We start from the raw sequence: 9,777 nt of genomic DNA, 5'->3' as shown, positions 1-9,777 counted from the left end.
TGAGCGTGTGCCACCATGATGGATCACCTCGGTGCATTAGGTCTCACAACAATCAGTGTGCCATCTCCCACTGTCTGGTCTCCTGATGAATTTAAGTCCGTACTCTGCTCTTAGCTCACAGCCTCTGTCCTTTCCAGAGGAAAAATATAGCCTTTTTACAACAGACGTTTGAATTAGAGGCTTCTCCAGCTAATGGCTAATGTTATCTGTCTGCCACATGGAGCAGACAGGTACCATAAAACGAGCTTATCTGGGCTTTTTTAGCTGCTGGAAATATGCTCGAGAGTGCAATTTGTTTTCAGTTCAACAAAAGAGTCTAAGTGAAGGGCTGGGTCTATGCAAAGAGGAACTGAAAGAAGCATTCAGGGGAACTTCACCACTACAAGGCGTTTTAAATTAAACACAAGCAATTGATCCCACTGTTGATTTAAAAACACTGATCCCCGAAGGCATACATTTCCACACACGTCCCTCTCCTTTGTGTTTTTTCCTCTTTCCTGCTCTGTTTCTCTGTCCCCGTTCCTCTTCCTCTGATGTCTCTGAAACTCTTCATGTGCTGAGGGTCTCATTTGATCTACGGCGTCAGACATCTGGAGCAACGCTCCACTGAAACACCTGTTTCCAATTCGAGCAACCGACAGAAACATTTGATTGTTTCTCGCAACCAGACCTTTTCTTTTTTTCTCTCTCTCTTCCTCTCTCCCACTCATTGACTCACAGACTAATTGATAAATCTGAGCTAAACAACAGCTCTCATGAAGGTAAACAGATGCAGAACTAATTTGAAATAAGACTGATGGTGACAAAAAAAGACTGAGCATGATTTTCCAGGTATTACGTTTGCACTTTTGGCGCATTTACAGCAGAACAATGTTTGGGATCTAGAGAGTTTGGGGTCTAGGTCAACACCTTGGGCCATTATTCATGTATTCTGAGCTCTTTCTAGACCGTTTTGGTGGAGCGTTGTTGCTATAGGGTGGGCATTCGCAGTGAACAACAACGTTTAGGTGGGTAGTATGTGACTAAGTGCATCCACATGAATGCTAGCTCAGTGGTCAGTTGGTGGATGGTTATAATATCTTTCATATCTGTTCCTGATTCTGATTCACGACGACATAAAGTTGAATTGACGCTTAGTTTTTCCAAGTGAGCGTGAAATTCCCTTTTTGTTGGGCAAAATATATGTATATTTTATTTGGTGTTGAACAAGAATACATACACTGACGTTCCATGAGAAGAGTGCAGGGAGCCTGAACAGCACCCAAAAATGAAAAGAAAAGAAAAAAAAACAACTAAACGCAATGAAGTGAGAATGAAGCTGAAGAATTTCAGTGCTGGCTTTGCTGCCAACCCTCTGAAACACTTAATTATGCCTAATTGTTCGGAGGACAGAACACACACAGAGGCAATTAGGAGCGATATGCATGGGCAGCTCTTCACAGCGAAACAGCATTTAGGCAAAAGAATAACAAAGTATGATATTTGCACATTGCATAATACTGAACTATATGTGTGCAAATAAAATAGAAGCAATCTTGTATTTGAATGCTGACATTATCTGCTCATTACGTTTTTTTTACACTTTTTTTCCCGTGTATTCTATACTGAAATACAAAAGTCCTGTTTTATAAAATAAATATCATCAAAAACATCAAATATCAAAATTCCTGCTTATTTAAAGGTTACTATATAGCTGAATAAGGATCTCTTATGTTAAAGTAGTACATCATTTTGGGAAATGTGTTTTGACAGGACTTTAGATGACAAGACTGAGCTCACACTCTCACGTCTGTATGAAGAGAGCTTAACTTAGCTACAAACAAAGACTTGAAAAGTGGGAAACGGCTGCCTTGGCTCTGTCCAGTAGTTACAAAAAAACAAACAAATAACATTCAGCTTAGCACATCTCAGCTCGCCAGTTTACAAATTCAATCTAGTTTGTTTAAATCTGTAAAAAAAAAAAAAAAAAAAAAGAGTACATTGGCTATTTTATGAGCACTTACACTCTGAGGATTTGTTTGTTGTTTGGCAGTGACCAAGACAGTTCTTGTCAAAGCCAAAAAAAATAGCTGTTGCACATAACCACAACTTTCCATCTGAAACATATTTGTATGCTTCAAGTCTATTTTCCTCAGATTTTAAAGGCCCACTGTGTAAGGTTTAGTGACATCTAATGGAGGGGTTGGGAATTGCAACCAATCAAATCAAACCCTTCCCTTGAACCTGGATGCAACGTCAATGTAAAACCCAGTAGACTGTGTTTGGTTTGTCCCTTCTGGGCTACTGTAGAAACATTAGGTTGGAACATGGAGGTCTCAGTGGAGGATGACATTTTCCATCTGGATATATACAGAGGGCTAACTCTAAGCTAACAAAGACACAACAGTTTGTCATTGCAAGGTATGATATGCTTTAGAAAACATAGTTTTACATACTGCATTCAATTTCTGGTAATAAATACGTACATTCATTCTTTAACTGGGATGCTGTAAAATATGGTTGACCTACAACTCAATACCAAACCTGAACGCACCTATTGTACATAGACTAAAGTAGCTGCTGCTGCTCTGGTTGCATGCTGATTGTGCCACACGGTGATAGACGCATAGACAGATAACCCTGATTATGTATTTTCCCTCTTTCAAGTTGTGTTAGGCTAAGCTAAGTGAAGCTAACAGCTAATGGATGGACCTGGAAAACAGAAAAGTGTATTTCCCAAAATGTCAAACTACTTCTTTAAAGTTCCGATGATATAATCCGTATATGTTAAATATATATGCAGGAATAGGAGGATATACATATTAAATGAGTCATACACATATGCAAAAGTAGGCATGCCAGAATGTGTATACATACACACAAACAAACATACTTCAGCACCAATGCACATGCATATACAGCGCCCGCACACTCACACATACAGCACAGACACACACACATTCATACGTTAGGTGTAGAATTGGTCACTGCTCAACCAGCCGAAGTACTTCAAGCAAAAGCAGTACTTAAGTTTTACCTAAAGATTTCACAATAAAAGTCTAAAAAGGTGAAGAAATATACATTAAAAACAATAATGTGATGGAATATGTGGATAAGATCACTACATTTTTCATCAACTAGTATTGTTCTTCAATTTGGTTCATTTTGAATTTGCTCTGCAATTCAATATTGTGCAAAATTGTCTTTTTTTTTTTCATAAGGTATTGACGACAAAGCCTCAGTCTTTTCTTGGATCACACCGCTACCCAGAGGATTGAAATGTTAGTGCCGCCCTCATGCGTTATCTGGTTAACTCTTCCACGGATACAGTCCAGAGTGACATAAAGAGCTGTACCGTTCTGTACCTGAAACGATGCTCTCAGTCCTATGCTGGCCCACTCGCTCCCTTCAGGCATAGTTCCAGACACCTGCTGAGCCACAGGACCCGCCTGCCCGCCCTGACCACCCACTCGCTGCAAAGTAAGTTTAACTATATTACAGGAGTGAATCAGCTTGAGGTTGAGGGCTATGTTCACCGTCCCTTTCTCGTGAAATATGAAGTTCTTACGGCTGTTTGGTTCCCCGGACTTGGCCAGGTGAACCTGAGGTTTGTCTGGGCCGATCTGCTGGAACAACAGTGGTTTATTCCTGACTGCGCCGAAGGGAAGACCAGTCTTGGACACGGTAGCAGTCAAGGCTGAGGACAGAGCAGAAGGAATCCAGATGAGGCTCAACATGCTGATGCCCGTGCTGTCCCCGAAGTATCGGATGTTGCACTGGGACGGGGATGTGATCTCAAAGCCGAGGGTGTCACCGCTGTCCACGCTCACGGCACCAGAGAGGGTGATGGAGGTGTCCCTGTAGTTGACGCCCGTCTTGAACGCCCGCATCTCCTCCTGACCAGTCCCATTGTGGCTAGAATATGCGATCAGGGAGAAACCCTCTCGAATGCAGGTGTGGCCCATGGAGTAAAGCGCTTGCTGGAGGACGAACTTCACCACTCCACTCTCTGTGAAGCGCACCCCACGGCTGTCGTGAGTCAAGCTGATCATGTAGGGGTCAGACACTGATGTCATGCGGAAAGTTGGGCGGTAGCTTGTCTGGTAGTGCGCCAGCATGGACATCTGAGCCGTCATAGCAACGGCACCTGTATCATGGGACAGCCAGAAAAGACTGAAGGCCGGGGTTGTGATATCATACACGTGGAGATCCTTGCTCTGATTGCAGTGTTGATTTGGACTCTTCAGCAGCAGCGTGAAGGTATGGTTAGGCTCCACCTCCACTCCGCTACTGACACTGACCCCCTGGAAGTACTTCCCGTCCGGTTGCTCGATGCGAACGCCGCTAAGGTCCTGACTCTCCTCCTCCTGGCTTCCGTTGAGCCTCATCCCCACCTGGAGGAAGTTCCTGCAGCTGTGCTTTATCGCAAAGTTGTGATCCAACCACACCAGGCCATGCTGCAGGAAGGTCACCCGCCCCGCCTCGTTGGACAGCAGATCACTGCTCTCTTTGCCTCGTATGTTTAGCTGAAGTCCAGGGAAGATGTGGGCACCTGGGCTCCTGGCAGGAGGAACTCCCACGTTAGCCGCCCACGACTGGGAGAGCCGGCTGTCTGAAAGGTGCCCGCAGACGGCGTCAGTGATCGCTGTGCAGGGAACAGTTACAGGCTCTCCATCGCAGTCCGAACAGGCCTGGCACTCCTGCAGTTCCTGGTTGTAGAAGTAGTCGTGACCACACAGTCCCATCACGGCTTCTCTCTCCGAAATTCCCAGACACCTGAATCCACCTACACAACGAAAGACAAAAACATGCTCTGACAGCTGCACAGACACAATTAAGAGCATTGTAACTGTATTCCTACAACAAATAATATAAAACAGGTGGGGGAAATATTCTAAAATAAAAATAACTTTACTATAATGCTGCCTTTTTTTTATTAAGAGATTAATGTGCGTGTAGAATGAGAAATGAACTCACCTGGAGTATTAACGCACTTCACTTTCTCTCCACAAATGTTTGGTAGCTCAAGACATTCATCTCTGTCCTGCAGTTCATACAAATTGAAATGATTACCAAAAACACATTTTGAATAATAATAAATATTCAACTGATTTATCACTGCGGTTGCTCTAAAGCTGATGACTGCTGGAATTATGTGCTGGTGTTCACTTACTCATGAACTGTCTTTTAAATTAGGAAAACAACAAAGACTCTACGCCGTTCTTTGTTTATGAGCTATTATTATGTTTGGACCTTGTTGGCTACAGTGAAGCTGCAGCTCTCCACTTTCACACTTTTGTTTGCCTCAGGTTCTTTTTCACACATAGGTCACACAAATAACAACAGAGATGGGCAGATGTGAGATTCAGCATTTTAGCCCAAAAACATGTCTGTGTTTTAAAGAACAGCACCTGACACATCCTGTCCGCAGTCGGGGAGCACTGTGAGATCAGGAAAAAGCCTGGTGGACACATGGTGCACTTCTCACACTGGGGCGAGTCCCTCTGAAAGTCACAGTACTCCTCTGATCCACACGGTGAAGGGCATCCCAGCAGAGGTTGAGGAAAATGAGCCTCCCCAACTACATCCATCACCTTCGAGTCGATGTCCATTTTGTGGACAGCGTAGGATTTCTGCAGGTGGCTGCGGGCCTGGCTCTGCAGTCCCGCCAGGTGGCTCTCAAAGTAGCTCTGCAGCTCACCCTGCAGGCCCTGGAAGGAAACCTGTTTGACGGTGTCTGAGAGGAGGCCGTACTGGGTCTTCACCACGTCCATCTGCTCGTACATTCGCCGCTGCTGATTCAGGATCTCGCGCTGCTGGGACAGCAGTGCCTCCTGTTGGTCGGCAAGCTTCTGCTGCAACTCGCGGATGATGATCTGCTGACCTCTCAGGGCCTCCACAAGTTTCTCCTGCCCTTTGGCCAGCTGGAGGTGCAAGATGAGGGCGTCCTCTGAAGGCACTTCATTCTCTCCTGAGATTAAATTGTTGCAATGAAAGGAAAACAATGAAAGGTGGGAATGGTGGACAAGTTATTTGTGTTCTTTTGTACTAAAAACAAAAAAAAAAAAAAGAAAAAGTGCAGAAATTGCACAAAACGAGTTACACCTGATACAGAAGTCTGATTTCTGCAAACAATGCTGGCACAAAGTGTGAACACATAGTTGGCCCACTTAGTTAGCTCAACCATGGCAAGTGCACTGAAAGTTTCCTATATGGACCCACATCAAAGCACTCTAAATTTTCTGGACAATTGGCTCTGAGACATTTTTCCAGCCCAGCTAGTCTAGTCGCTCTGCAGGTATCATTTTTTGTGGGCTGAAGGTCAACAGAGTCGTTTTGCCTTCACAAAATAATCCCCTATCCCTGCTGGCAAAAGAGGCTTTAAGTCAATAATGAGTAGTAAGCTTTATGTTAATTTATAAACACAATGCTCTGTTCATCAACTTTTTTTTTTTAACACAATGTGTTTTAAACATGCAGTATAGACATTAGATACGCCTTAAATCTCAAAACAGAGCATCCTTGGTTTTGATGAGAATGTTGATGAAGATACCAGACCTGGCTTGATGTCACATGTGAGTTGGACACCCAAAGGCGCCCCGCCATGATCCGACGACGGATATCCAAACTCCGGAAAATCTCCCAGAAACTGCGCGGCTCTGTCGGACAGATGGACAGGAGGAGTCATCTGGCTGCCGGCGGAGGAGACGCTCTCCTCTGAGCCGGAGAGACATCCCTCTCCCACGCACAGCTTTGCCCGGGCTCTTGGCCGTATCCTCAGCGGCAGCCTGCACTCGATCCCTCTACAGTCCCAGGTCTCATTGACGGGCTGAAATTGCTTCACAACAGGGGCGCAGTCCGCGTCCGTGCACCCTGCAGGTAAAACTTCGGGCGCTCGCGTCCGTGCGCCGCCGTCCCCTTGCCGCCCGCGGACGGGCGGGTAGGGTCCCGATGCCGCCTTTGGAGAGCCCGGGTATGCGTGATGTTGGCTGGCAACTATCTGCGCCGCCCGACCGTGCGTTGTCGGGTTGAACTGCCGCGGACTTCTGGAGGATTTGCTCCCCGGACAGTGCGCTCCGGTGCACGGTCTTGGATCGCCGGTGTCCCCGCCATAGCAGTGCGCCCCCCAGCATATCTCGGCTACAGCTTGCGCGGCGTTGTGCAGTGACACCCAGGAGAGCAACAGCACTGGCGTTAATAAAACCATGTTTTGTTTGTCCGTTACGTTGCCAATTCTCACTGCAAGACAAGAAAATGCATGTTAAAATTCCTAAGCGAAAAAAAAAAATGGGGGGAAAAAATCTCAGAAATTCCCATCTACTCTTTCCAAATTAAACGCTCCCCCTGTAAAAACTGAAACAAACTTTATCCCAGAGACTCTTGATGTGCAGCTCATTACAGGACATTACCTTCAGCTCCGGGTTTTGGTGAGACTGGCTTTCCCGACTGTCAGAACGGAATGAAAACATCAGACACACGCATCGCTGCTGGCTCTCTCCATGCCTGACCCGCTCTGAGGGCTCCTGCACTACAATGTCAGCATGTGGCATTCCTAAGACTTAATTAGCATCAGGTTTCCCCGGCCACAAATTAACCCTTCGCCCTCCCTGTTCTCCTCAAGAATTGGGAAAAGAGCTTCATCAAATGCCATTTTGATAAAAAACAATGAAATATTGCCTCATATTTTAGGATAAAATTCAAGACAAATGGACGCTTTCCCCCCTGGTTGAATAATGTTTCCCACGCTATTTTAGAGGCTTTTTAATTTACTGGTGACTGTCACTTTTCATTTTGCTCTCTGTTGACTCGTCTATGACCCCGTAGCCGTCCAAGTTGCAGAAAGTGACCGTGCTTTTTGTTTAGCACATCCTGAATGTTGAGACAGCTGCTGGTCCTCAACCCAGTGTCCGTCATGTTGTACTGGCCTTGTCAACACCAAGCGTCCCCCCCCTTTTTTTTTTATAGACAAAGCCAACAGAGGTCAAACTTTTGTTGAAGAGACCTATGGCAGAAGTCAGGAATGTTAAAACCTACAGCTGCTTTTGGGACCCTTCCACCGTCCTCTCATTTTAGTGCTTCTGCACAAACCCAGAGCCAACGGGAGGTTATCTGAGGATGCTGCTTGGGAGACTGTTTGTAGTTTGCCAGCTCTGATATCTTTGTCTGATAATTCCAAGGTCGGGAAGCCAAGGAAAATAACATAGATGCTAAAAATGGCTAAAATTGCACGATGAGTCACGATCTATAGGCCTAACACTCCATCATTTTGACATATCGTCTCACAATTTTGCTTTTCTCTCACAGTACGGCCTATACGGCAGCACCCCTGACCCATCATTATGACTTTCTTTTAATAATGTTGGTTCATTTTAGTTTGGCGTATTTTTCTCACAGTTCTGATTTATTATCCAATAATCCGTAGTTGTTTTCTCCTCACTGGGACTTAATGTGTCTTATTTGCAGCAGTTGGAAAGTTTGAAAAATTCAAGTCATTATTTTTGATAGTTTCTAACGTTTTCTTGAGATACTAAGTCATTATTTCGATATTATTTTGTCATTATTTTGAGGTAATAAGTCATTATTGTGAGACATCAATTCGTTATTTTAAGATAAATCACTAACTTGATATAATAAGTCAGTATTTTGCGAAAGCGTTTCGTTATTTTGAAACACTGAGTCTTTGTTTTTGTTATTTTGGGAGAAAGTCTCATAATTCAGAGGCTCACTACCTATTTTAAGACACTAACTTGTGATTGCCACTTTTATTTTTTGCATCACACTGGCAGAAACGGGCTTCCATAGATCAAAAACCTTAACTTCGTGCATACACACTAACAGCTAACAGCCTGTTATTTTCCTGGTGTAAACTTGCAGTGGAGATTGAGAGAAAAAAAAAAAAACTGCAGCATGAACAGATCGCCACCCACTGAGTCCAGTGGCGTTTGTTGTGTACAGTACAGCAGGGTACAAACAGAGGGCACTCCAACACTCCTGTATGCATTTTTCACACCATCTTAGTGACAGTTTGTCCTCTGCAGCGATACGTTCACCATGCTCTCTATCGCTTTGCAAGGTGCACACTGGTTTTATCATTATCGCCTCATTTTCTTTTAGTGCCCAAGCCCTAGCCACGCACTTAGACGTGTGTTGGGGCACTTGGATATAGTGAAATGGAGCCTAATGGTTTAAAAGAACGGCACACACCTCACACCTTAGCATCTGGGGTTCTGCAGTAGGTTGAAACCAACGGACATCTGTTTGTGAAGTGGGACTTTTGGAAATACTAAAGGCTTAAAATCGCATCTGCTTTATTTGGAAGGTGTGCATTTTGATTAAATTGCTTAAAAAAAAAACAGAAAAACAACAGGACTGGTTTGATGCATGAGCTGCAAAGTACACTTTTAAAAACCTTTATTAGAATCCACTCTAGCTGGACCACCCTGAGTGTCTGAAGAGAGACTCCAAACACAGAAAAATCACCTCACTCTCTCGCTGCGGAGCTCCGCCGCCGTTAATCAGTGTATTTATTTGAGAAATGTTCTCCGAGGCACCAGCGTGCTTGTGTTTGGGAGATGCTCGGAGCAAATGGGAGGCTGCCTTTCGCCGTCCATCTGTTTGTCAACCCCTGAGAGACAGGGGAAATGAGGGTGGCTGGGAAACAGGGAGTTTGTTTAATACACCACGAGTCATGAAAGGCTCTTGAAAGCAGTCAAGGTTGTTTAGTTTGCCTCCCATGGTGCTCGGCTTTACCCTATGGTGGCGGGATTTTGCCACAGAGAGGGTGGTCAGTATCCCCCA

At 44.7% G+C, this 9,777-nt stretch overlaps 1 protein-coding gene across 1 annotated transcript; it reads right to left on the bottom strand.

The window, feature by feature from the left end:
* Positions 1-1,163: 1,163 nt before the first annotated feature.
* nell3 (NELL (neural EGFL like) family member 3) lies at positions 1,164-7,520 on the bottom strand. The gene is made up of 5 exons (XM_047568879.1): positions 7,389-7,520; positions 6,538-7,218; positions 5,391-5,950; positions 4,957-5,023; positions 1,164-4,765 (listed from the first exon to the last, which is right to left on the bottom strand). The coding sequence occupies exons 2-5, from the start codon at positions 7,184-7,186 to the stop codon at positions 3,234-3,236; spliced, it is 2,808 nt and encodes a 935-aa protein (XP_047424835.1). The 5' UTR covers positions 7,187-7,218; positions 7,389-7,520; the 3' UTR covers positions 1,164-3,233.
* Positions 7,521-9,777: the final 2,257 nt, after the last annotated feature.

Source organism: Mugil cephalus, chromosome 18, assembly GCF_022458985.1.
Source record: "Mugil cephalus isolate CIBA_MC_2020 chromosome 18, CIBA_Mcephalus_1.1, whole genome shotgun sequence".
In the NCBI taxonomy this organism is placed as follows: Eukaryota; Metazoa; Chordata; class Actinopteri; order Mugiliformes; family Mugilidae; genus Mugil; species Mugil cephalus.
Note: the sequence above shows the minus strand (reverse complement) of the source record. Positions and strands in the feature narration are given on the sequence as shown.

What these genes read in the sequence shown, in the direction of transcription:
- nell3 (XM_047568879.1), bottom strand. Translation starts at nt 7,186, where the DNA reads ATGGTTTTATTAACGCCAGTGCTGTTGCTCTCCTGGGTGTCACTGCAC. An exon ending in CTGCGGACAGGATGTGTCAG is followed by an intron (nt 5,024 to 5,390) that starts GTGCTGTTCTTT and finishes TATGAACTGCAG; the next exon opens with GACAGAGATGAATGTCTTGA. An exon ending in GAAGTGCGTTAATACTCCAG is followed by an intron (nt 4,766 to 4,956) that starts GTGAGTTCATTT and finishes TTCGTTGTGTAG; the next exon opens with GTGGATTCAGGTGTCTGGGA.